Genomic DNA, 27,257 nt, shown 5'->3' with positions numbered 1-27,257 from the left:
AGGCAGCTAGCTCCTATTTTCCACTATGACTTGGAAGGAGTATTTTATCTCTTCCCCTTAAACAAAATTCACAGAAGTAAAATATCTAAATACCATTGTAGTTCTAACCTTAGCAGCAGATTTTTAAGAGGACTGAAATGCCTAGAAATGCAGAGAGACCCCCCAAAAGAGAGTGGAAAGCACATAGGTACAAAACTGCCACCAGCTGTACTACAGCCCTGCCCACAGCTGACTGGGTACCTCCAGGAGGCAAACTCAGATCCTCAAAAACAAGCAGGCACCGAATGGAAATATTTATTCCACTGCTGTGAGTCAGGAAAAAGTTAGGAGCTTAATGGACTCGAGAGAGTGGGCAAGGGAAACACAGAACATTGAAGGGAAATGCCCCAAATAGCCTAAAGCAAATGGTGTGTATACCCCCTCTCCCAAAAATGCCCCCCTGCACAGAAAGCAAATACTTTCATCCAACTTGCTCAGGCAACACTTGAGGAGGGATTCCAGCACTTGAGGAGGAGCAGCTATACAAGCAAGCGCCCACCTGGTTAAGTCACAGCCCTTAAATTACTCCTCCTCAGCAGTGGTGAGGATTGCGGTGCAGAAACAGATGCTTCAAGTAAAATTAATAGGCGTAAGTGAAGCATAAATCTCAGTATTATTTACGTTAGCCTGAAACGAACTGAATTATGACCTAGCTGAGCAAAACACTTTTGTAAACCAAGGCTTTGAATATTGTGTAGTTTGCATGTTTAACAGGATCGGGCTTTCATCACGGAGTGGAGAAGGAGAGCTAATAACCCATTGATTTTAAGGCCCATTTAGGAAAAGAATTGCCTATACAGATCTGATCACCGTGCATTACTTTGTAACATCTAATAACCTGGGCACAAAATAATGCTGAGAGATGCAAATTCTGGAGCCATTTTTATCCTGAGAGGGCTCGTGCCTGTGCACGCGAGTGTGGTACGGGGGCTGCTTTGGGTTTGGGCTTAAAGCAAAGTCAGGAGGGACTTGGAGGAAATGGTCGACATTCCTCCACGCGGCTCTAGTTACCCCAAGCTCTGCCTTGTGCATCCACCCGCTCGGCTACTCAGCCCGACGTGGGAAATCACTCACGCACGTGATTAAGCAAAGTTAAGGCAGTGACCTGCCCAAAGTTAAGTCCCACTGATAATGCGATAAACCTTAACTCTCATTGACTTCTTCCATCCCTGTTCAGCAAACACGAATTTTCCTGGGCTTAAAACTTCCAAACAGGAGGGAATGTGAGTACGCAGCGTGGGCTCCCCAGAGTGCACGTGCACGGAGACAACGTTGCACTTGCAGATTTAAGACTGTTTTAGAGAGATCATCCAAATTCTAAGAATTACCAATTTCATAGCAGCATCGACATATCAAACCTCAGCTTGATGGGATGTGCAGCATCTTCAGCACTCTCAGACCACATCCCTATCGCAGGACTTACACTGCCCACGCTCAAACGACTCCCCCTGAACTAGCCGTGCTGCGTACAGTTGCAGGAGCTGCTGCTGCCCTCACACCACTGCTTTTTATCCTCTGCTAAGGGGAGTGTTATAAGAATTCTCCCATGGAGGTAAAGGAGCTTTTAGTAAGGAGTGGGAGGGTGGGGGATAAGCCACACTCCCCCACAACTAGCCAGAGCCCACGCTTCAAGAAGGCTGTTTCAGAAATTAGGAAGTCAAACTGATGGCCGTACACAACAGCCCAGCTCGAGGTGTCCGCCACACAGCCCAAGTGCAGCACGTGGACAGGACAATCAACAGTATCAGGACAACAGCCAGCCCGCCCCCAAAAGGTGCCCTCTCCTCCACGAGGCACCCACATCCCCCAGGATTACATCCCTTGGGACGGAGAGGCTCGAGCTGGTAGGGTCTAAAGTCCGTGCAAGCCCCCACGGGTGGCTTTGTCTGTTGATGGACCTTCAGAGACACACAGCAGGGACCACCAGACAGCCCTGTCACACCTGAATCAGGCTGGCAGGGAATACTGCTCTCATCCACAGAGAGGGAAATATTGTGTATTTGCTCCCACTGGTGTTTCCCCAAGGCTCCTATAAACACTGGGTTTACTGGACAGAGTAATTGGAGGTAACCCTTACTTCTGTCCCCTTCAGCATGACCACTCACATCGGTACCCCGGTACCGCCCACGCAACCTTGTCTTACATGACGTGGATGCACAAGGCAGCTCAGCACATCTCAAAACCTCGAGACCAGCTCCTCCGAAACAAAGACACCAGCTGTAACCCCAGCAAGCCCAAGCGTGCAGCTCCCAGTACATATGCCCCACTATTTGGTGGCTATTCAGATGGCTAAAGTGGAAGCTCCTATTTTCTGAAGTCCTTTGGAAGGCCAGTGCACCCCAAAGCTTGATCCCACTGCCTGGGGTGGCGAGGAGAGCCTGAGCCCTGCCTGGGCTGGCACCGCCGAGTTCAGACCCACTCACGCTGCTTTTAATAATAGGGCTGTAAACACTCGGTGGCTTTGCACTAGATCCTCGCATGCCACAAAGCTGATGACTGCAATATGCAGCATCATTATGTTCTCTGCAAATACACAGCTTCTGGCTTACAGCAGTTTGGGAAAAACCTCCGGGAAATCAGGAATACAGAAGTTTATGGTCATGGGACGCTCAAGAACACGAACAAGGCTGTCTTGCAAACAACGCGGTTTACAGATGTTAGGGGGTACAGCTAAAACCTAACATCGGATACACACGTGAATATGGGTACCCGTTTATTCCAACCCCCTTGCGTTGTTCAAAGCTCGGCTCTCACACATTTTAGCTGCCAGGCGGCTCTCTCCCGGCTGTTCTCCATGCGGTCCTTCGCCTTTCTCCCCCCTGCTCCGCGCACGCCGCTAACGCAGAGAGCAACGCGGCCACAACCCCTGCCGCTGTGCCCAAGCAGCAGCGACCAGCAGGTGCCAAACCCAGCGCGGAGAAGCAGGGCAGGACCCCGGGCCGGGCTGCGGGCCGTGCCCGTGCCCCCGCCCGGGAGCCGCGGCGCCAGCCGCCCCGCACCGCCGCGCCGCCAAACGAATGACACGAACGGGGAAGGGGTTTTGGCTGCAGGGCTGTGCGTGGGGACGGGGACAGGGCCACGCACCGCGGGGGTGCGGGGTTTCCCCACACCCTGCAGCCAGGTATAGATTTCCCCGTTGTTTTTTTTTTTTCTTTCCCTGACAGACACCTCCCCTCGATCGGTGTTTTCGAGCTCAAACTGCATATTACCGGCTGGTGAGCGATACCAGTCGAGCCACCTGCACGGTCCCAGCACCATCACCCACGATGTGACAGGATTTGGCCCTTGCCTTTGGACCGCCGCAACCTTCCCCTGACAAACCAAATCCCGGCTACAACCTCAGCCTGTGCCCTGCTACCGCTGAGACAAGGACCAGCTAGGGAAATCTTTCTTAATCCCTTACCCTGCGTGACTAATTGCCCCTAAAATGCCCTTTGCCGTGGGAAACAGCGGGCCCAGGACCGGGAACACCTTCAAACTTCGGCAGCCTCACGGTGACCGGGGCTGCGCCGCGCCCGCCGCTGCTCACGGGGTGCCGGGGGTCCTGTCCATGGCTGGGGGAAACCCACCCGCAATGCCGCTGCCTTCTAAAAGTGGCATTTGTGCAGCTTCCCCCCTTTGCTGGAGGACCGGCCCCCGCAGAACTCCGGGAGTTTGTTCTTAAAAATTACCCCCTCTCCCGCACCCAGGTTGTTAAACGAGCCCCGGTGCTGGCGAGCGCCCGGGGAGCCGGTGCTGGCGAGCGCCCGGGGAGCCGGCACCTGGCGGGCCACGGTCACCCGCCGGCCTGCTGCCCGCCCGGGTGCGCGCAGCGAGGGCAAGGACAACGAAAACCGTTGGGTGCCTGCCGGGAGGCGTTTGGGTAGCGAGGGGCGGGGGTGGAAACGCTACCGGGGGCCGGTGGGGCCTTGCGCGGCCGGTCCCGGGGAGCGGGGGGCCCCTCACCGTCCCGCCCGGCCGCTCGCTCGCTCCCACGCGGCGGTTCGGACGTTGTCCCAAACCTGGGGCTGTTCCTGCCCGCTTCCCCCGGTACCGGCAGAGAGGGGAGCGACCGGGAGCACCGCGTACAACCGCCCCCGGGGCCCTGCTCCGAGCCCGCCCGCTGCCCCCGCTCCCCCCGGCCCCGGCCGACTCCTCACCTCCTTCTCCGTCTCCGCTGAACGACCGCGGCGGCCTCCCGGCTGCTGCCCGTCCCGCAGCGACCCGGCCCCGGCGGCGGGCTCGGCTCTTCCCCGGCGCGGCGGCAGGCAGGGAAGCGGAGAGGCGTTTTTAAAGAAACCGTTTATTTACACGTCTCGGCAAGTACAAAGTATTATACATGGTCCGTGTCAACCCCAAATCTTCTTTATTATGAAACATAAGGCGCTTTCTCTAGAGTCGGTGGCGAAAGGAGAGGGTGCGGGTGCTGTTTCGGTGCGCTAAAGCTCATCGGCTGGAAAGGTGAGGACAAAACGGAGCGTGTGTCGCCTGAAAGGAGCCCTTGTTACTACGGTGAATAAATTACAGCTGACATTAACTTCACCTGGGACAGATGGAAGCTACCGCTTTTCAGCTTAATAGGGTTTCCTAAGCTAATGAGTCATCACCGGCTCCACTTAGTCCCCTCCGCTAAGTAATAGGTAGGTATTTTTTTTTTCTTTAGACTATCCTCAGAACAGGAAAAAAAAAAATAGCCTTTTGTTCCAAAGCCAACACAAAATACCTATGTTCAGATTTCGATATAAATAATCGAGGTTTTATATAATTCCATATTAATAGTGCCCAAAATCTCGATGCATAAATAAATTAAATTATTAACACTTCTTACAAAAAGTGACATATTTCCCTTCCTAGTGGAACATCGACACGAATATACAAGCGGAGCGCGGGGCTCCGAGACGGCAGCGCCCGGCGGCTTCGCTCCGCGCCGGCCTCGGGGAAGGGCCGCGGCGGCCCCGGCCCCGGCTCCGGCCCGCCCCGGGCACCGGCCCCGCGGGCCCCGCTCGCCGCCTCCGCGCCCGCCCCGTCTGCGGCGAGCCGCGGCCCCGGGGGCAGGGGGAGCCGCCGGCCGAGCTCCGCGGGCGAGTGCGCTGCGTGCCCGGGCTGCCGGGCTCAGACGAGGGAGGTGACCGGGGGGATCTTGGAGCTCTCCTCCTCCCAGGGCTGCAGGTTCTGCAGCGCGAACAGCGACGAGTTGTGCAGGCACAGCGGGTCGGGCTGGATCGACTCGTTCAGCGACTTCTGGAAGGCGTCGTGCTGCAGCTGCAGCATCAGCCGGCTCGCCTGCTGCCGCTCGGCCTCCCGCTCCTCCGCCGTCTGCCGCCTGCCAGGGGACACGCTCAGCCCGCGCCCCGGGACGCCCCGGGCGGAGCAGCCCGCGGGAAGCGGGGGCGCGGCCGCGGGAACGGGGGGCCGCCGGCCGCGGGAGCAAGGCGCGGTGCGGCCGGCGCATCCCCGGCGGGCAGCGGGGCAGCGCTCCGCTTCCACCGGGGCCGGGCAGCGCCGGGCGGGCGGCAGCCGCTCGGCCTCTAACGGAGGGACTCCGGGCGGCGGAAAACGCCTGGAAACCCCCCGTTTCCCATTAATCCCCCCTTTCTGAATATTCCCCCGTTTGCCCACTATTCCCCCGGTTTTTTTCGAATAATTCCCCGTTTTTCAAATAATCCCCCGGTTTTTTTTCGAACAATCCCTCGTTTTTTCGAATAATCCCTCGTTTTTACGAATAATCCCCCGTCTTCCAAATGGGGGACTATAACAAAGAAAAAGATAAAAATAAATAACAATAATAATATTCTAGTAATAAAAATTCTCCCCCCCACCACCACCCGGCAACCGTTTCGCTGCCAGGAGCCGGCGAGGGGTGCATTCCCGGCCGGAGCCGGGGCGTCCCGGGGGCGGCGGGCCGGGGAGCTCCGCCGGGGGCGGCGGCGGGCCGGGGAGGCCCCGGGGGCGCGGGACTCACCGCCACTTGGTGCGCCGGTTCTGGAACCAGGTCTTCACCTGCGCGTCCGTCATCTTGAGGGACTTGGCGAGGGCAGCGCGCTCGGCCGAGGCCAGGTACTTCTGCCGGTGGAAGCGCTTCTCCAGCTCGCAGATCTGCACCCGGGAGAAGGACGTCCGCGGCTTCTTGCGCTTCGGCGGGGTCCGGTTCTGGTAGGGATGCCCGATCCGCCGTGTCACCGTGAAGGGCGTCAGCGCCGCCGCCGCTGCCCGGGTGGGAAGCACAGGGGTCAGCGCCGCGCCCGCACGGTGCCGGCCGCCCCCCCGGGGCCGCGGCTCTGCCCGACGGCCGCCCGCCGCCCCGCCGGCCCCCAAAGGGACCGCGTCTCCCTGAGGTCCCGTTTCCACGTTTCGCCGAAGGGATGCGAAGGCGAGCGGGGCCCGGCCGCCCCCCGGAGCGCCCCGCCGCCGGCCCCGCGGCGGCCGCGCTATCCACGCCGGGACGAGAGCGATTTTTCGGCTCGCTGCGAGCGCGGGGGAGGGAAACATCCAGCGGGCCGCCTGTGCTTTTATTCCTATTATCACTACTGTTATTATTTCGTTTTCTATTTTTTATTCGCCTTTCCGTTCGTTGCCGGGAGCGGGTTGCGGGGGCGCGGCGCGGCTCGCCCGCTCCGCCCCGGCGCCTTACCTGTGAACCTGTCCTTGACGAAGCGCCTGCTGCTCTCCATCCAGGGGAAGTTGAGGCTGCCCAGGCTGGGCACGGCGGGCATGGCCGGGATGGCGCTGGAGATGGGCGGCGGCACGGCCCCGGGGATGGGCCTGTGCGCCGGCACCCGGATCACGCCGGCCGGGGCCAGGCTGAGGTTCACACTGTAAGATCCCGAGTCCTCGAAGGGCGCGGCGATGGCCGGGAAGGGGGCCGGCAGGGCCGGGTAGGGCGCGCCGCCGCGGCCGCCGGGGCCGCCCAGGAAGGTCGCGCCGTCGGGGCCCCGGGGGGGCGGCGGGGGAGCGCTCTCCTGCTCGGGGCTGTTGAGGATCTGGTCGATGCCGAAGCTGATGGGCTCGTGCTGGTGCTGGCCCTGCGCGCCCGCCGGCGGATCCATCCTCCTCCGCCGCCGCCGCCGCGGCCGCCGCGCGCCCCTCCGCGCCCGCTATAAAGGCGCCGCCGCTGCGCCGCGCTCCGCGGGCCCGGCCGGCCCCGCCGTGCGCCGCGCGGAAACTTTGCCGAGCGCGCGCCGCCCCGGCAGCCGCCCCGTCATCTCCTCGGGGCCGCCGCGCGCCCCGCGCCGCGTGCGCCCCCGCCGCCCGCCATTGGCCGCCGCCGCCCAGCCTCTGCGCTCCCATTGGCTCCCGCCGCTCGGCACCGGCCCCGCGCCCCGGCGCGGGGGGCCCGCCGCCGCCGCGGTGACATCACTGGGGCGCACGAACAATGGGGCCGCGCGGCGGCGGGCGGGGCCGGGGCGGCGGGACGGGGCCGCGGGGACGGGCCGTCCGGTACGTCGGGGCCGCCCGGCACGTCGGGGCCGCCGTCCCGCTGCCTCCCCGCGCCCCTGCCCTTTGCCGCCCCCCGACGGCCGCTCCGCCGCTCCCGCCCGAGGTGGCCCTGCGCGGCCGGGGCTCGGTGCCGGCACCCCGCGATGCCGGGCGCCCGCCCCGACGGCCGCGCCGAGCGGCGGGCCGAAGCGGTGCCCGGGGCCGGGCCGCAGCGGGGGGTGTCCCGGCGCCCCGCGGGGCGGGATTCCGTTTGGGCTCAATTTGCGCCCGGGCGGCGGGAGCCCGGCGCGGCCGCCGAGGCAGTTTGCAGACGCTCCCTAACGTCCAAATTGGACTAAAGGCGTTAAAAATTAAATAACGTTCAGCCGCATTTACTTATTTTCCCTCTTATAAAGGAAAATGAAAACAGGGAATAGAATTTCCCTGTTAATAGAATGTAATGGTATTTGATCAGCACCTGGCAGGGCCATCCCGGGATGCCGGAGCGGTGACAGGAGGGACTTGATTAGTTTTTAAACCTTAGCATTCAATTACCGCAACGCGCCGGATCCTTCCGACGGCAGCGAACGCGGACCGACCCGCTGCCGCCCCGAGCCCGCCCGCCGCCCCGCTCCCCGCCGTCTCTTCCCCCTCGGAAAAGGCGGGGCCGGGGGTGCCTTTTCCGCTCCCCCCCGGGGCGCGGAGTCCGGCCCCGACGGGCCCCGACGGCTGCTGCGGAGCTGCCGGCTGAAGTTGCGCGGCGCAGGGAGCGCCGGCCCCGACGGAGGCGCGTCCCTGCCGGCGGCCGCCCGGGGGGGCTTCCCCGGCTCCCCGCATGGACGGACCCCCGCCCCGCCCGGCCCGGCGGTCATTAACACGGCTATTAAACACCCCCACACCCCCCGGGGGGACCGCCCGGTGCCACCCCCGGCCCCGGGGCAGCCTAATCGGATTGTCCCCGCTCGGTGCGGCGGGGGCGAGCGGAGCCGCCATCAGCCCCCGCTCCCCGTGGAGCGGAGCTAATGGGATTGACACGATCCCGGCAAGATGGTGCGGGGCCGCCCAGCGCCACCGGGAACGGCCGCGGGCGGCCGGCCCTTGGGGCTCTGCTCCGGCCAGCCCGGCGGGGAGGGCGGGGAGGCGGCGGGGCGGGGGGAAGGAGAGAAAAGGAGGGGAAAAAAGGGAAGAGAAAAAAAAAAGCCAACCGGGGGAGGATAAATAAATAAATAAAGTGACACCCAGTCCTGAATCAGGGCAGGCTTTGTTAGAGAAAATTGCAGCTTGATCTGCATAATGGGAACTCGGGCTGCCCAAGGCTATCTTTTTATTGCGTGTGTGTCTGCTGTTATCAATTTTGTGAACGATTTCACAGGGAGCCTGGCAGACTTGAGCTGGAATAATATGCAAAGATGAGCTTTGAATAATGAATGATGTGCTTTTAAACCAATTCCAAAGTGTCTGTGATAGTACAATATGAAAAGGGGTGGTAAGTAATAGTATATTTAAAAGGCGCTAGTATGTTTTTATTACTATATTTAAAAAGATATCTATATTATTTTTGTGAAATGGATAATATATCACAGAGTCTTTGATAATCAGCTAAACAATACATTTTTCTTTGGGAAAACTCTCCTGGTTTTACACAGTTAAATGTAGAGTATCAGCGTACAGCTTTGTAACGCTCGGCTACCTTATTAAATATTAACTCTATTTTAATATTAGCTTTTAAATTTAATATGTTGACGTTCTGCAGTTTTACTTTAATTATGTTTTATAATTAATAACCCGGGACGTATGGTATCCTTAAATGCAGCTCTCCCGCAGCCGCCTCGTCTCCCTCGCCCCTCCGCGGGCGGGGGGCGCGCAGCCCCGCGCAACGCCGCGCAACCCCGCGCAGCCCCGCGGCACCGCTACGGCCCCAAAAACCGCCTCCGCTTTGCCCAGTGCAGGTTTCGGGGCTTCGAGTCGGGCTCCGCTCCCGCTCCCCCCGCCCCGGGACCCTCCGTCCTCCCGGCGCGAAGCGAGCGGAGCTGCGGCCCCGACGGCGCGGCCCGGGCCGGAGCCGGGTCCCTGGGTCCCCCTGTCACGGCACGGCACGGCACAGTGCTGCGCCCCCCAGCAGCGCCCGGGGCCGGGGGGGGGGGTGCCTGCTGGGGTGACCGCGGTGCGGGGATGAACGTGCCCTCCCAAACCCGGGCTGCTCCGCACCGTCAGGAGCCAGACCCAGCTCATGGCTGGCCCCGCTGGGCAGGAGGAGGCAGCAGGATCCCCCCCCCCCTTCCGTGCAGGCAGAGGGCACCTGCAGCACATCCCCACCACCCTGCACCAAGGCAGCTCCGGATCACAGGGTTGCAGCTGGGTGCAAAGAGCCCTGCACTCGTCTGGGCTCCAGCCGTGTCCCAGGCATGGCACGGCAGCGTGGGGTCAGAGCGTGCTGCACCCAGCCACCTGCAAAGGTGTGGGACATAGTTAAGAGGGGACAAAAAGTAACACTATGTCAGAGGAGTGACCATCTCCCCAACACCACTGTGCAGGAGGGACCCTTGCCCAGTTTGTCACTGGGAGTTACTAGGGGCAGAAAAGCAGCGTCTACCTCACCCATCCCCAAAACGCAGAGCTGCTCCCAGGCCTGGCTGCCATGGGGGGACACGGAGGGGGACGTGCCACAGCCTGCCATGGTCACTGGGTTTGGTTATGGTGTGCACATGCGCTACTCGGCCCCAGGAACATCTTGGGGCTCGAGACACAGAGGGCCCCGCAGGGAGGGCGTCCTCACAGGACCCACGTCCTCGCAGGACCTGCCACGTGCCCGGCAGCGGCTAACACCACGGTTCAGCTTTTCAAGTGCTTCCTGTAGGATGAGATGATAAAAACACGAGATGAAATACGCACCGACCCAACCTCAAACACCTCAGCCTTTCTAAACCGCCATCACCCCTCTTCCACTGCAGCACCGGGCATTTCTGTATCCGCATTTGGAGCACGTTGGCCAGCGGTGACCCCAGCTGTGCCACCGGCATGTGCTCCTGCGCACCGCAGGCACCAACGTGTGCCACATCCACGGCCCAGCCCACGGGCTGCGCTGCTAAGGGAAAGAAACAGGGCTGCAGCTCCAGTAGCCACAGCCATTCCTGGGAAGCAGAGGAGTGATGGGGATGGTCTCCCTCTCCTGGGCATGTCTCAGTGCCACGGAAAATGAAATCTCCATTGGGAGGAGGTTGGCAGTGCCAGGACATTATTTAGGGCCCAGGAGTGGTGAGGACAGGGAGGTGGCATGGGCTGGTGGGTAACTGTGCAGAGGGACTCAGCTCCTTCCCACCAAGAGGCCCTGGAGGTTCCCCGAGAACGAGCACAGCACACGGGAGGAGAGACAAGTGGTCCCTGTTGGGACCAGACCCAGCACTGAGCAGCTGGAGAGCAAACAGAGAAGGACCAATCCTCCTTGTCACCCTCCCACCACCTCGGGGCCAACAACGGATGGCACAAGAGGGACCCAGAGCAGCCCACAGGTTTTAATCCAGCTGCATCCCGAGAGGGTCCCATACCACCCATGCCAGCCCCGGCACGGCACAGAGCCCCCAGGGACGGGCTCAGCCCCACGGCCCGGGGGGATGTGCAGCCCCGACCAGCACACCTGGCTCCCTCCACGCAGCTCAGCAGCTCTGCTGTAAAGTAGCCCTGGTTAAATAGTTACTGTTAAAATTTAGCGTGGGCCAAATGATCCATTACACTTTTTTTTTTAATGTTTACCATTAATTATTTTAAAATGAGGCATTTTGTTTCTAAGGTGAGAGGGACAGGTCTCTGGGTATGAGACCAAGAGAAGCCACTGCGGGGCTCCTCCGGCCTTTTCAAACCAGTGGGCAGCGTTTTATCATAACGGGCCGTTAATTGATGGTGCATCATTGCGCAGCTCCTGCCGAGCGCGGGGGGCCGCAGCGTGATCGATGCTCTCGCAGGAAACCCAGCGGCAGGGAGGGCTGTTCGGATGCTCGGTTGGGCTCGAGCAGCCGCTGCGAGGTTGCGTGGAGGCTGGGGGGGCTGCAAATAACCCCCCTGCACCCAGCGCGGCTGCTCACACATGGGCTGCGACGCTGCGCCCGGCTGGAGAGGAGAAACCGCCCCGGAGCTGGGGATCCTTCTGCCCCACACGCCTTACACAGCCCTACAGCCTGCAGCCGCGGTGTGTGGGCTGGGGCTGCAGGGGTAGAGGTGTAAGCGCTGAGGGCACACCCGGCCGGTCACAGGGGTGCCCGGGGAGTGCCCCCACCGTCCCCGGGGCTGCGGTGCCCACAGATCTTATCTCCGGAGACAGCAGCGAACTCGGCTCTGACAAAGCTGTGCAAATACGGGCTCAGGGTCCCCAGGCAGTGAAGGGGTTGGATCACACCTGAAACTGCTGAGCACTCGCTTCCTCCGCTGCTCAGCTGCTGCACTGGGGCTCTAGTCGAGCGGAGCACTGGCCCTCGTGCTGCCTCAAGGAGCTCCACGGAGCACTGCCCAGCCCAGCGCATCCGTTCAGCTGCGTTTCTGCATTTCCAGCTCCTCGCACATCGCCCTACCCTCAACCCTCCGGCTGTGCGCATCCTGGGCTGCCCTCCCAGCACGCTGTCCTGTGTATCCAGGTGCCCAGAAGCTCAGATTTCTCCAAAGGCTCCTTCTTCTGGGGCCTGGGACCGGCGATGGCCGCAGCGACCCTTGCCCGAGGTGCTGCCCGACAGCCGCCAGCCCGTGCTTGGGGGCAGAGGGGTTTGCCCAGCGCCTCACCTGCAGCTCTGGGCCTCAGCGGCGTCTTCGTGCTGCCCTGCTGGCTGTCGCGCTGCCACAAATAAATCCTCCTTCTTTAAAGGACACCAAAGGCCATGTCATCTCTCACGTATCAAACTCCTCTGTTGTCCGCAGACATGCAGGAATTTACGGGTTGGGAAGGGGTCTCTGTCCCCGGCCGTCGGGAAGCCTCGTGAGCCTGAGCCTGCTGCAGGAGGCACCGGCGGCTGCGGGGACGTGCCGTTCCCCAAAGGCATCACCCGTTGCTTCAGGTTTTGTCTCTTCCCAGAGAGTGACAGGGAACGGTGACATCTTGCTGCATGAGAAATTAGCAGTAGATGCTGAGATGGTTCTGCTGTAGCTCCTGGTTTTGGCAGAGGATCTCAGAGTGGGCAAGGCCAGTCCTGTTCTCCACAGATTTTTCTAGATGGATGTTGCGGGGTGAGGCTTCACACTAAATAAAATTGCTGCATAAACCCAACCTGTTTTTGAGCGTTTAGCACATCACTGAGGACATACAATCCCTGTGGAAGTCAGCACGACAGAGGACACAAAGCAGTGGTTCCTCAGCCGTAGCCCTGGCAGTAGCATCCTCGCGGGGCCGGCGGGGTGACACTGGTGCTCTGGCTGGAGAGGGACATGGGTGCTCTGCATCCTGGCATAGGAAGGGGAAGGAGGAGGGGACAATCGACAGCAGCTTACGGGTGGCAAGCTGCTGCCTGAGCTCTCTGCCTGTACCCAGCTGCGCCCACACACAGGGCAGGCAGGGGCTGAGGTGAGCACACAGGAGGGTGATGCGGTCCTGTCCCTCGTACCTTCCGCAGGGCCCTGTGAGACACTGTGGGTCCTCCCCGGCGGGGCTGAGCCCCCCTGGGTGCGGGCCACCACAGCCAGCAGGCCTCAGGACACAGCACTGGCCTCGCTGCCACGTCCTGGTGAGGGAAAGGGACCCCGGGGTGTCACGCCGGTGGCCACGCTCCCGTGGGCAGGCAGCTCACTCCCCAGGGAGCAATGCCAGCGTGGGGCACTTGGCTCTCGGTGCTCAGCAGAGCGGAGCAGCAGTTTTGCCAGCCCACAAGGGTTAAATCAGCTGCTCTTTTTCCGAGGCGAGAGCTCTGGTGCTGCGGAGTCTAAAGGTCATTCCCCTCTGCCCCTTCCTTTAACCTCAGGAGGGCTGCACCTCTCCTGGCTCCAGCTGGGAGAGCTTCACCTCACACAGGCAGAGGGGAGGGCCGGGGGGAGCTGAGGTCCAGCCTCAGCAGCCCTTTCCCTGTTAACCAACATATATTCCCTCTCCCCCTCCACGGAGGAGCTCGAGGCACCAGCCCCGTGAGTGGAGGCTGATCAGCTGAACACAGACACCGATAAACCTCCTTGTTCTCCGTGTCCTGGTGGGAGGAAACAGTTAAACCCAACTCACAGCGCAAACAGTTAAAAGGTGGCTCGCAGCCTCGGATGGATGAATGTGCTTTAGCGGTTTCAGTTCACCTTTCAAAGCACACCTTTATGGGGTTGGTAACCTTAACCGTTCTATTAAAAAAGCCGAAACTTTGTTTTAGTTCAGTTTTGTTCAGTTTAGCTCAGTTTTAGTTCGCACTGGTCCACAAACGCCTGAGACTAGATGAGCTGGGGAGGGTACGAGGGAAGCGCTGGGGAAGGAACCATCGCTGAAAGGGAAGAGAGCCCAGAGGGTGACAGGCAGATGAGGCTCGATTTCTTTCTGCCATCTCTGATAAAATCAGGCTGTAGCAAAGCCCACGGGGAATGTCCCGGTACTGGGGACAAACCCTGAAAGATGCACAGACATCTGGTCTCCCTGGGCAGCAGCGCCAGGCCCAGCTCGAAGGAGAAGGCTGGAAAGTGTCGCAGGTCTGCGCGTAAACCCAGGAAAGCAGCTGGTGTTTCAATGTGCCTTCCTTCTTTTATTCTTATTTTACCTACCAACAAGCAGCTCCTGCCAGATTTTTCTCCTAAATACGACTTTTGTTGGGCAAATTACATTAGGATGGATGCCGCAGGTATCCATTAAGGTTTATTTATCGTGATAGTGTTTGGATCTCACGCTTATAAATAACTTATGTTATGGCTTTTGTTTGTAGAAATGTAACTTACATATTTTATTATGCTTTCTGTAAACCTCAAGAAGAACGTTGTCAAAGAAGCGCCTCTTAACAGCAGTCTAAACTATGGTACATAAAATCTACACTAACATTATTTTTTAATACGGCAAGGAAGCGCGTTATCCCTCTGCACTCTGAAAGGTTTGCTGTCATCATAAACTCGTACTACAATAAAACATTAACAAGTCTCAGGAATTATTTTGTCAGGTGTGCACATGCTGGCGGCTGAGTTTCAAAGCCTCCTTAAACGAGCAGGGCAAGGTATCACAACAGGGTGTTTCCCCTTGAGAGCTGCCTTTGCAGCTCAGGCACGCAGAGCCCGCCTGTTGGGAGGCTGCTCGGGGGGGTTTGCTCTCCCTCGCAGAGGGGCAGGTGCTTACCTGAGGTTCAGCAGTCGGTGCTTGTCACTGTAACAACGTCAGATGTGTTTCAGGGAGAATCAGGCCTGTTTTACAGTCCCACGCTGTTTGCATCACCAGGCAGGCTCGCATCGGGTTCTTGAGATGAAATCACTCAGGGTCTGAGCAGCGTCTCCTTTACGACGTTTCCCATTCCATCATTTCCATTTTTTTTTTTTTAAAGGAGGAAAAAAAATTCTACCCCCTCCAAGGCAATTATGTCTTTTTAAAAAACATATAAGGCATTAAATGTGCTTTGTAAACACACCAGGACATTCTGGGCTGTACCCACTTTGACAGCGCCCTTTTAAAAAGCTGACAGTAAAGACTCTCACCAAAGAACCCGGAGTCATAAAACACCCTCTCTATTTGCTATGCCATCCATTTCCTAACCTAAAAGCAAGCCTATTTATACGACCAGCTACTCTAAACGAAGTTCTGTTGTCAATTGTTAACCAAGGTTGAAACCCTGTTCAAATAAGCATTTTGAGTTTGCCCAGTTTATAAGATGCTCTTTAGAATCTCACTTGGAAGTTACAACAAGGGATGTGTTAGAAGGGAGATTTCAGAACAGTACTTGAGCGCTCCAGGGTGTCAGTACCGTATATTAAAGCAAGCCCTAAAGTCTGAGTTACAGGGGCACACCGTCCTCTCCTTCTCATGCTGAACTCCAGCTCTGAGCACAGCGGCTAGTTTACCCAGTCAATGCACTGGCTGGTGAGCGCACGCTGATGGTACACAACCACTCACTGGTATGCAACCACTGTTTCCACCATAATACCAAGCAAACAGAGTCACAGAGCCCACTAGCTTTCCTCGGAGCCTTTAATGCCAACGCACGGAGCTGCGAGGCTACGGCTGGGTTTACACAGCCAGGAAGGACGCGGCGCGGCTCGGCACCGAGCTCTGCGGCATCGGCCAGGCGACACGGAGACACCTTTCCCCGAAGCCCAGCTCACACGGAGCCCTGCACGCGCGCCCCTGAGTTCAGTGCTGCAGCTTTTAACACCTGACTGGGCAGCACAGATTCCAGGTTCCTCTAAGGACCAAAATTGAAGTGAACAACTGCATCAATTCGTACGTGTTTGATGTGTTGATGATGACCACGCACTTCCCAAAAAGTTTTCAAACCTCGGCACGTCGCATCGGGCCACGTGTGGAAACACCCCAAATCTGCAGCTCTTCAGTAACCCCAATTGATTATTTTCTCAAGTACTCGGCACTCCTGGAAAGCAGAGCCTTTGGCTGCAGATTAAACACTTCTGCAGCTGAGCTTCAACGTAAACAGAAAACTGCTTAACAAAGTTACCTCCTTTCAGATTTCATTCCCGCAATTTAAAAATGTGCAGAAAAGTAACAGTTGCAAAGAAAAAAAACGGGAAAAAAAAGTTGTAAGAAATACAGGTATGAACTTTTCCTCCCTGTTGGCCACAATTAAAAATTCCCACTCTTATCTGAACAGGGGTGAAATATTACTAAACACGCAAATGTAAGCAAGCACGAAAAACACATGAAATCCAGTATTTACATAAGAAAAGGACAAACCCAACCCAATTCAAACCCAATACCAATAGCTTGTAATTGCACTTAATAGCTTTTCTACATTACAAACTAATTGGCTTATTGCTTAAATAGTTCTAATTTTTGTCAGATCTGGCTTCAATTAATTTGTGCGTTTCTTCAGCCCACACAGCACCTCCTGCCCACCACACAACGATACGAATTGTTCCCCACAGAACCAGAGCAGCGAGCGTGAGCTTTGGGCTGGAGGAGGGATTTAGTTCTGGTACACACCGAACTCTTTATGATCGCCGAGAGGCGAAGACAGACCTGCTGAATTTGCTGTTTCAGATGCAGGCGTTCATCTTCATTGTGCCACACACCGTTTAAATATGGGCCATAAGTCTTTATCTATCTATCTGCTTGCTTTTTTTTGTGGTGGTGGAGAGAATTTTTTCTTTTTACATACTGTTTTAACAACTTTATTTTCTTCTGTGTTTTGTTCAATTCCCAAAGACCTGCAAAATGTGTACTTGTGAAATTACAACATTATCAGTACTTCATTAAGGCTTGCTCCATCATCTCTTATTTTATTACGTGCAGCATTCTCAATTTTCTTGCTATACTTATGGCCTAAAATGCTCATTTTTAGTCTACTTTGTTGTCCACGTTGTCATTAATCTCCAGTGCTGAAAAGAAATCTATAACATTTTGTAGAAAAATAGTAATTTTTATTATTTCAAAAAGATGTCATATAAAATTTGTACTGGCTTTCATCTCATTTTCAAACAAATATGACCTCAGAGTGAGCTTGGAGTTTTTCATTGATGAGATATTATTTACTATTATGTGTAGAACTGAGAATCATTAACTGATACAAGTTTAGAAGGAATGCATATTTATTCTGTTCTTTGGTTAAGTACTGCTTCTACACCATTTCAGAAAGATAAAATAACAGGATAATAAATTTTGATAAGAAAAGCTGAAAACATTCTTCAAACTAAAGCTGATTTTCCATTGTTTTTGCTATTATAAATCCTTACATTTAGGCCAGAGATACAAAAAGGCAGAAGATATCTTAAAAAAATAGTTTTCACAGGGTCAAAAATCTATCTAACAATATAACAGGGTCCCAAAACTTCCAGAGCTGGTTGGTTAGTCAGTGCTCTGTTTCCAAAGTCATTGTCAACTCATCATGTCTGAACTGCCGGGATCCGATGCCCCTTCGGTGCGCAGAGCTTCAGCCATGTCTCTTCGAAAGACTGACATATTCTGAGTGAACCTGCGGAAAAAGCAAACCCAGATGTCTGGTTAAAGCAGACCCGATACTGAGAGATGTATTTGAAGAATCGGTAAAAAGAACAGCTATAATGTAAATTTTAAATTGAAAGAAAACGAGAGGAAAACTCACAAACAGAATCCCTAGGTGCCCTCAAAACAGTCCTATAAAATAACAATGAGCACGTAAACACGTATGGGCAGCACTATAAACTCAGCCTACCAACAGTGTGAAACATTTTAAAAGTCAGCTGGGAAATGAATGCAACGAGAGACCCCTCCATCTCACGTGACTCAGAACATGTCCCTTCTCCCAAACCTCCAGCCAAGGGCTCTCTGGGACGTGTCCAGATGGTCATCAAGGCCAGGCTCTCTCCGACCTACCTTCCTCCCTCACGAGCGGTGTCAGAGTTCAACCTGTCTCTCAGTGAAACGCGGGACCATCACCCATCTGGCACAGAATGAATTCACAACAATATTCCCCACCAGTTCTCCACTGGCAGGTGTAGGACGGGAAATCCCTTCGGTGTCATCACACCTGAGACTGAATGACAACTCTGACTCAGCCTGTACGACAGCCCAAATCTGATCTACTCCCTTGGTCTATCCTTACCCGAAACAAAGAGTTTAATTGCCATTTATCACATCTCATGTATGTATTTAAAAAAAAACCAACAAAAATTACACAAAAATGATTTAAATGTCAAAAACGAGTACTGCACCCTGCATTTAGGGGTTTTGAAATGTTCTTTTGTTTGTTGCCTCAATGCTCTTTGCTTTGATTGTGTCAGACTTTGCTGGCTCACTATAGTGAAGCTAATAAAGTTTCCCAAAAAATGGCTCCTTAGGGCTCCTTCCTGCATGGGACTGGTGGAGAGGCGCTTGCAGAACTGATGGGCTCTCAGCAAAGGGCTCTTTGCAGGGCCAGGGGTAATAATCCTTCCCGACTGCCTCCACCGTCCTGTACTTTATGGGTACGTCTAGCAGCAGTGTGGTAAACTGGGGCTTGCTGTGTGGGGAAATACAGGATGCAATTATGCATTCATTCTTTATTCTATTCATAATTTTTGACATTTGTGCTTATTTCCTTACTAATGGAAATTGATTTCTGCTCAATTTTAAACAATCAGAGTTAAAAGAAGCCTCCTGTTCCACAGAATAAATCTGAGAAGGATTACAAATCAAGAGCTGAAAACAGAAGAGCCATCGTATTAACTCATGCTGCTTGTTGGGGAAGCGACAGCTTACAAGTCTTCCCAAGTTAGACAGACAGATGCTGCCGAGACAGACGACCTGCTCCTTCGACCGAATTCTCTCTACCCCCGTCACACCCGCACCCATCCCTCCCTGCCTGCACTTCTACAAAAGCTCTCCAAGAGCTTCTGCACGAGTGCTCCACAGCGCTTCCAGATGAAAATCCCCTTTAAATCCACAGACAGTTGAATCAACACTTGCTGAATCTAATATTTGCTGGCAGCCCAAGTGATGGAAGCCTCTGTCCATGCCCTGCGCAGGGAGAGCAGAGCTGGATTCCCCACGCTACCCATCCACACCTCGCTGCCTGCCTGGGGAGCTCCTGCCCGTCCCCCGTCCCTGAGCCGAGGCGAGTTCTCAGAGTAAGGCAGCTCAGAGGAACTTCACATCAAAGTATGTTTTTCTCAGAAAACAGTGTTGTCTTAAGGATTTCTTGCCTTCAATAAATATAGACAGGGAACTAAGAAACTATCTAGTTATACGAATGAGTTTTACTCAGTTTTTAATTGTTTCTTTTAATTTTTTTTTTTTTTTTTTAAATCCTGAAGGACTGTTGAGTCAAATGACTCCCCTTGGCATTTACAGCTCTAAGGTCAGACTATGTCCTACAGCCTGCCACTGCCAGCTCAGTTTTAATCTGTTTTAACAAGCATTTTCCTGCTTCCTAGTGGCTCTTTGCCTTTTCCCCAGGTGTTTTGCTGATCCATAATACATCAGAAGTTATACAGAAAGTCTGCCTGATTTATTAGTGCCATGGATGTAATCTCCGTGCTTCTCTGCGTTTTCTTCCAGATTCACCTGTCTCTGGCTATCATCCGCAGTCAGGCCATAAGGAACTTACACCTTTAATACCACAATTTAATAGGAAAATGAAACAAAATTGTGGAGACCATAACTAACTCAAAACTATTTAAGAATTAAACAAGTTCAACATAATTTTCACACCAACAAAGGGAGAAGAAGTCAGAGAAATAAAATCACCAAAAGGTTTTAGCCATCACTTCTCTCCAAGCCCCTTCCCAATTTGTTTCAAGCTTTCCAGGAAGTTCCACAGTCTGGACTTAGATTGTGTCTCTGTACTTTCAAGGTCTGCTTTGGTTGAATAAAGCACATGGAAGAGACAATGCAGCTAGCTAGAAAAAAAGTCAGCGTGAACTTTAAATGCAGACAAACTTGACATTTCTTTTATGAAGGCTTCTATTCCATTTTCCAAATGAGGGCAAGATTGGGTGAATTTGTGATTAATCTCAAAAAAAAAAAATCCTTGCCTCATTTATCTACAATGTGTAAGTGGCCTCACTGGGTTCCTTCTCATTCTGGCATTTCCCAAGCAGTGGCTTAACCCCAGCACCAGCAAGAAAAGGCTCTGTCAGAGCGACAGCACTGCTGGAGGCTGAAGCAAGTGTTTTATCAGCGAGGTTTAAGGTTGGAAAAAGGAATCTCTGAGGCTCACCTGCTGAAATAAGGCAGTTTTTCCCTAGTGAAAAAACGGCAGCTGCAGCCTGGCAAACCTTGACTTTGGGATTAAATTAGGAAATACATTTCTGACCAAGAAAATACATAATTATCAAATGTTCAGGCTCTAACTGTTAAGTCTAGGGATGAATTCTTTGACAGGATATTATCTTCCTTTCAAAAGGTACTGCAGTTTAAGGCAACCTGGACTAATTCCTATGTTATATTTTTTTTCCATTTAAAGTTTCCATTTGTCTTTTATTCTTTCAGCTTACTTATGTGTTATGAACTTACCTGTCTCTGTTCTTTACCAAAAGGTTTTGCTCGACTCCTTCCATAAGGTTCCTGAAGCATCGGTCAAAGACTTCACGTTTGTTCTCAGGCTGGCTGGTTATCAAGGTTGCCCTTAGTTCACTGAAGTACTACGATAGCAAAGCAGAGAATATTAAAAATAAGGTTTGGAAATTTAAACCCAGAGTTACTCATCTACATCTGGAGCAACTCTCGAGTAAGTGCTTCATACGTTGCCCTCTGGGAGAGGAGTCTGGCAAGCAGCATGCAGAGGTCTAGCTGGATGGGGTATCAGATGCTGCCCTCCTGAAGGGCACCAGCCTCAGCCATATACCACGACTGCAGTTCAGTGCGGGCAGGCGACGTGCCACTTTACCAGCTGGTGTTGGCTACCTAACCAGTTCCAATACAGAAAGCCACCTGAGGGAGGTGACAGAAGCACCCTTGATGACTTTTCAAGACTTTTCAAGTCTTTTCAGAATGGTGCAAATCTGTGCACTTCGCTGTGGGCTCTAATCACTTCAGTGCTGTGATGAGACAGACTCACCTTTGCTTCTTTAGAAGCTAAGTAATCTATACGATTTTCTATATACTATTCCCATTATATTCTGTCAGATTTATGAACTAGTTAAAATACAACTTTTTATCATCTGAGAAAAATCTAGGTTTAGTCCAGATACACTGAACAGGAGGGGACCTCCACTGTTATCCACTACCCTTCTACTACAGCCAAGCAAGTCACATAAAACCTGTTTAGTCTTTATTATATTGGCTGTGTCAAAGTCGTATGGCCTTGGGAGTAAGCACCTCCGTGGTATAAGCACCAATATATACAATTATTCAGAAGAGAATGAACCATTCTGATGAACCTGTGCCCAAGTACCTGGCAGAGTTTCTGAGCAGTCTGATAGTGTAGTCAAGAATAATATTGCTGGTATTCCCCAAATTTCAGGTGTATAACAAGAGAACTTGTTAAAGGTAGGATGAAAATCAGGTTTTAGTAAGCAAAATTTAGCAGACTTTTGAACTTAATGTAACTTGTAGGGTGTTGTACAGAGTGTCAGAAACCACAGAAGTCTGTGATTTGTTTGCTAGATTGTTTAAAAAACCTTTAACAGGTTTAAAGCTGTTTAAACCTTAAACAAATCTCAAATGAAACACACAACTTTTCCATCAAAACTACAGCTCTCCTGTACACATGAGAAAATACAGGATAACAAAAGAAAATATAGTAAAACCATAGCACTCTAACACTAAGCCCTGACAACTCAACAGGATTATAGGAAGTGTTTGCTTTAACGTCTGCTTGGCAAATTACTTGCCCTCAAACCAGAAACATCCTGTATGACGCATCTTTGCTGACCACTGCAGCAGTACTGGAAGTGAAGGCAGCCGCTGATCAAATAGCTGGGTCCCAAACTACTTAGGAACTCAAAACTGAAAATCACCTGGGAGCTGGTGTGAAAGATGAAGTATCTGCCTGCAACAAGCGTGTTCCCAGAAGCCCTGTCTCAAGGTGACAACTGCAGAGTTCAACGTAGAGAAGGCCACAACCCCGAGATCCTGTCCAGCGCCCACGAGTTGTTTTTAGAAAAGAGGCATTCCAAGAACGTCAGTGAATCCCATAATGGAAAGTATTAACAGAATCCTCAAGCAACAGCAAGGAATAACATCGCTGCCTACCATTAACGAGTGCAGCATCCCCCTGGCATCACTGTTTCAACACTACGGAGCTGTTCTGAGCCCTGGGTTTTCCGGGGCTCCTCTGCAATAACACCACTTTCGCCTGTACGCTCGAATGCCTGTGTTCTTCAGCTGAAGGACAGCAGCGAGGAGGAGATGCTGTTGCTACGTTATCAGGATACCGAGGGCTTTTTCTGCCAGCCTCTTGCCACTAGGATTTAAATTAAACTTGCTGCTGCACTTCTGTATGAGAACAGCACCAGGAACCACCTGCAACCATTCCATTTCATACTAAGCTGATGCTGTCTCAAAAGATTTAGCGTTGTTTTAGGGTGGACTCTGAGTACGATACCCGTTTTGGCATAATTACCCTTATTGGTGCAAGCATGTCTAAATCCCAATTTTTCTGAGTCCCCAAGTAAACTCTTTGAGATGAACTATGGGCAAAGAATATCTCATTAAAACAAAAGAAGACGTGAACAAGCAGTAAAACATGGCAAATGTGTGCTTGCTATCTCAGGAACTGTAGAGACAGAGACCCTACCTGAAATAAAGGAACCCATTTCCAATAAATAAACCAGCAGTGCCCTGCAATGAGCCAAGAAAAGGTGACTTTTACAGCCATATCTAAGTACGTGTCCTACTTTTTCCAAACATGAAATAAATAACCTTGATGCAAAAGGGGCAATACAAATATTGTATATTCTATTTCCTGTTCTCCGCCCTTCCAAAAGAAACGCAAGGCTTGTTCGTAAGTAAAGGTGCTTGTACACATCCATGTCTGCTAAGCAAAACACATGATCATTATAACTAGTCTAATTTCAGTAAAAAGAATATTCTGCCACTCACAAATTTATTCCTTATGATTTACAGCTCCATGGTTTTATCTTCAAGTGAAATATTTAATTTCTTCTTACACTGAAGCATCAAAACCACATAATTAATATGTAGTCAGGCTAATACTTAAACACTATAAATCAGAAGCATTATATAAACAAAAGTGTCATCTCGAACAAGATTGGGAATGCACAAAACGACTTATTTCCCACTTTTATAATGATGCAGTGACTCAGAGCAGATAGAAAATGATTAGTTTTCCTTCCAAAGTAGGAAATATTGCTTCCATCTGTAAAGTATAATATTGTGATGTCATAAAGTTTTCCTAAACACTGAATTTGCCCTTATTCCCTCTCAATCATTTTAAAAGAACTGCTCTCTCTTATAGAGCTTGGATTTAAATCACAGTAACACACCGAGAAGATGAATGACAGTGCTATTGGATATGGCTAAAATTGGATCCTTCAGCACAGGTGAATGATGAGACAGCGCTTCTCTTCTTGATATATTTTCTTCTTCTATTAGTTTCCTTCCATAGCTGGGATTTCAGTTTGAATTTTAATGTATGCGGTTGCTGCTAATCTTAGTGTCTTATTTTTTTCCAGCACCCTCTTATTGTATAGACAATTCATTCTCCAAAGCAGTAATACACTGAGGCTTGTGACTGCCCAAGAGATAAAGCAATTCAGAATAAAGTTAGAGCTAGCTCTGCAGTATGGCAAATACAACAGGTCAATATCTTCAGAAACAATGCCTTGCCATACAAAAAATGCACACATTTAGATTACCTCACATTCATTTACTCAGATGGTTCCCATTCCAGACAATATTGTCTCTATTAAGTCACCAGGGAAACATGATGGGTATATCCAAATTCATAGTTTCAGATTTTATTGAAAGGGCAAATTGCAGAGTATTTCCTGGTTTACAGAACCTGCCACAGATGCACACAATCCAAATCGCAATCAATGCGAGTACTTAAGTCTAAGCGCTCAGATAATACCCCCCCCCACCCCAGCTAGCTGTTCCTGGGAAACCTTTCGGAAAAAGAAACTGGTTAACTATTTTTCTAGGAAGCATTTTTTTCTGCTGTGATTTCCACAGTGTTCTTGTTTCATATTTCTATCTAAAAGCCACATGAGCTTGCATAACTTCTATTCCTGCTTAATTCTGGAAAAGCAAAGACATAGAATTTATATTAAATTATACACTATTAATTTTAGATTAATTTATATAATATTAATTATATACTTGCATGATCTAAGGTTGGGTGTAAAAGCTGGGGTAAAGGTTTGAGAGGATTTTTCATCAAAATGAACCTACTCAGCCTCTGCAAACTAATGTGTAAAATACCTATACAGTACATGAGCTGAACACTACTCTACACTCCTAATGTGAGCATAATGGAGCAAGGTCCCAAGGAAAGAGATGGGGGATTTGAAGGGCAACAGGCAGTTTTGTTCTATGTGAAACAATTATTTCAACTATTTGGGCATGTGAAGAGTGAATCTGGTGCAATGTCTTAAATACTCACTTTCTCATTGAGAAGTATAAGTCCAAGCAGCGGTCTTGACACAGACCATTGGTTTCTACAGTCTTCAAAAATGATGGTGTTCATTAGGATCGACATAATCTAAAAGAAAATCCAGACAGTTTACATCAATATGGATACTGTTGTTATACTGTGTGATGAGGTAAGAAGGAAAAATTAATGAAACCTTTACCAACCATGCCGAAACCACTGAGATATCATATATGAGCATGGTATGACAAAAGTCATTCTTCCAAAGAAATATTTCCATAACCAAAACTACCAGGTGAAGAAAGTTAAAGAAAATGGATGTCAAAGCTCGGCTCTAAAGAAAAAGTTGACATTAAAACAAATATGAATTGAGATTTAGAGCTGTTTAAGGTACAGGCTTTGACTTTACTACAGGGATTTGCCCTGTTGTCACGCTACTAGGAGAGCAATACATATGCAACCAGTAATCTCTATTAGTTTCAAATTAAAAAGGCAAAAATTCTATGTAACCAGAGTCTTCAGCTAATGCCACATGGAGTATTCTCCTTCTGAGGCCGCTTCTGGTCTTGCTGTGCATCTATCCCACTGGTGTGTGCAGCTAGGAAGGGTAGGACTTATTTAGGGATTGGCACAACTTTTGTAAAAAAAGAAATTACAAAATAACTATAGAATCCATTTAAAGATAAAATGCTCTAAGATATCCTTGAGATATGTTAGTCCAAAATGCCAAAGGCCACAACATATACGAACCTAAAAACATTACTCAGAGATTAAACAGAGTGATAATTTGTAAAATGTCACCAGTAAATAGTTTGACTCACATTTATAAAATATCTCCCCGCTAAAACCAAACATAGAGGAAGTAGAAAATCATTAAATCCTTTCTCCTAGGCCAATGAGGAGCTATGAGCAGGGTCTCCAGAGAGCTGCCACACTGCAAATAGCCTGTAATAACTGACCAAGGCCAAGTCAAACAGCATGTTTCACTAAAGGAAAAAGATGAATCCTAGCACTACAAATCACCTGGAACAGAGATATCCACAAATTATTGGAGCTTTCAAGTTAGGAACACACGGTCTGGCATGGGAAAGGCCAATTCTTCACCTGACTTCACAGTTCATATATCAGGCAAACTATTTGTTATTACTCATAGGACAAAACCAGTTCTATACTGCCTTGGAACTAAGGCAAACAATTCAAAACCTCTGCACAAGCACTAATAGAGACTTGTATTCCAAACACAAACAATAATTACAACTTCTTATAATTTTTTCATCGCCAGGTTTTCATTTCTGCAGCTTGTGACAAAGCCAGCTGTTAGGACAGAAGCATTTTTTAAAGTAATTAAACAAACTCAATCAAGCTGTGATGCAGAGCACCATGACTGACATACCCATATTTCTCAGAAAAAGCGTGATGCATGTAGAAAGACTTTCAATGTGATGCTTAAATCTAAAAAGGGCATGCTCAGCAACAAGTTCACAGCTGACCCAGAGGGAAAGTGCCACCTCTTTGAACTCCAGCTTTACCAAACAACTCATGAAGATGTCTTTAAGGTGTCTAGCCCAGAATCGCTACTGAATTGCAAACAAACTGCAAAGCAAACATTCCAGGGAAGTTCTTGGCCTAAATATGGAAGAAGACCAAAATGTGCAAAATTCACCTGGGAAACCCTTATTTGTCTCTGTGTGTAAGTAGTACAACCAGTACTGAAAGAAGTGAGGAATATGATGAATGCTACAATTCATAAAAACAAAGCCAACATAAAGCAATCTATATAACAGTAGCTATTAATTGTGTGTTTTGATATTGGCCAACCAGGAGAGGAAACAGCAAAAGCCTCCCTCCCACTTCCAAGCTTTTCCTCTGACAAGATCATACTGTCAAACATTTTTAATTCTACTTCTGACTCCAAGGATTAATGAAAGAGAACCCTTTTAGACATCATTAGCCGTGTAGGGAACACCACTGTATTCAAGACTTAGCTAGCTCTCGTACCTGGACATGCGTACGTCCATTTTCTCCCTTCCTTTCAATTAAACTACACAGTTACACCACCACCAAGCGCTAATGCTTTCACACAACACTGCCTCTGTTTAAAGGAACTACTGGGACCAGTAGTACCACTGCACTAATATGAACAAGGTTGTAACATCTGCCCATGCGCTCTCCGGAACAGTGATTAATGCCTCTCATGAAGTTATGTAAGTTTATTACTTGCAGAGGTGGACAATTCAGAATCCTGTTGTGTTGCCTTTGAAGATGTCTTAGACATCCCACTTCTGGCAAAGATTTTAAAAAAATCAAGGTGTATGGCTTGGCATTAAGAGTTGCATGCATAAAATCGGGGCGAACCTATCCATCACATCAAGACCTCTGTTGGAGGTTGTCAGGAGTGCATCACGGCATAGGCAGAAGACAATAAGCAATTACTGAGCATAATTCCACCAAGATGAAGGGCACCGAAATCCATGATACCAGCCTTAAACTTTGTTTTCCTGTTTTCCATGTTTCTCTCTCACCACTATTGCTGCTGCTTTGTTTTACTCCGTAGCTTTGGTTTCCTGTGCTACTTCTGCATAAGCCTACAGCAAGCTGCATTCCAGATCCTCCTTCATTTTACAGCGCTGCTGACACACTCCAAGAGAGATTGCATGGGCAAACAAGTGCTGGGAGACCACCCCTGTGGGAAAGAACTTCTGTCTAGGGGAGGCAGCC

General features: G+C 51.3%; 2 protein-coding genes across 2 annotated transcripts in view; both read right to left on the bottom strand.

The window, feature by feature from the left end:
- Nucleotides 1-5,130: 5,130 nt before the first annotated feature.
- On the bottom strand, nt 5,131-7,064 carry TLX3 (T cell leukemia homeobox 3). Its single transcript, XM_068417272.1, has 3 exons — nt 6,650-7,064; nt 5,981-6,224; nt 5,131-5,341 (listed from the first exon to the last, which is right to left on the bottom strand). The coding sequence occupies exons 1-3, from the start codon at nt 7,062-7,064 to the stop codon at nt 5,131-5,133; spliced, it is 870 nt and encodes a 289-aa protein (XP_068273373.1).
- A 10,180-nt stretch (nt 7,065-17,244) lies between these two features.
- The window catches only part of RANBP17 (RAN binding protein 17), a 163,258-nt gene continuing 153,245 nt past the window's right edge, over nt 17,245-27,257 (bottom strand). Inside the window, exons 26-28 of the mRNA XM_068417218.1 lie at nt 24,552-24,650; nt 20,501-20,628; nt 17,245-17,501 (exon numbers count right to left, since the gene is read on the bottom strand). Coding sequence (XP_068273319.1) covers nt 17,405-17,501; nt 20,501-20,628; nt 24,552-24,650 — 324 coding nt within the window. The 3' untranslated portion in view covers nt 17,245-17,404. The remainder of the gene's footprint in view (nt 17,502-20,500; nt 20,629-24,551; nt 24,651-27,257) is intronic.

Source organism: Nyctibius grandis, chromosome 22 (genome assembly GCF_013368605.1).
Source record: "Nyctibius grandis isolate bNycGra1 chromosome 22, bNycGra1.pri, whole genome shotgun sequence".
NCBI lineage: Eukaryota > Metazoa > Chordata > Aves > Nyctibiiformes > Nyctibiidae > Nyctibius > Nyctibius grandis.
The sequence above is the reverse complement of the archived record's forward strand: the minus strand, read 5'-3'. Positions and strand labels throughout refer to the sequence as shown.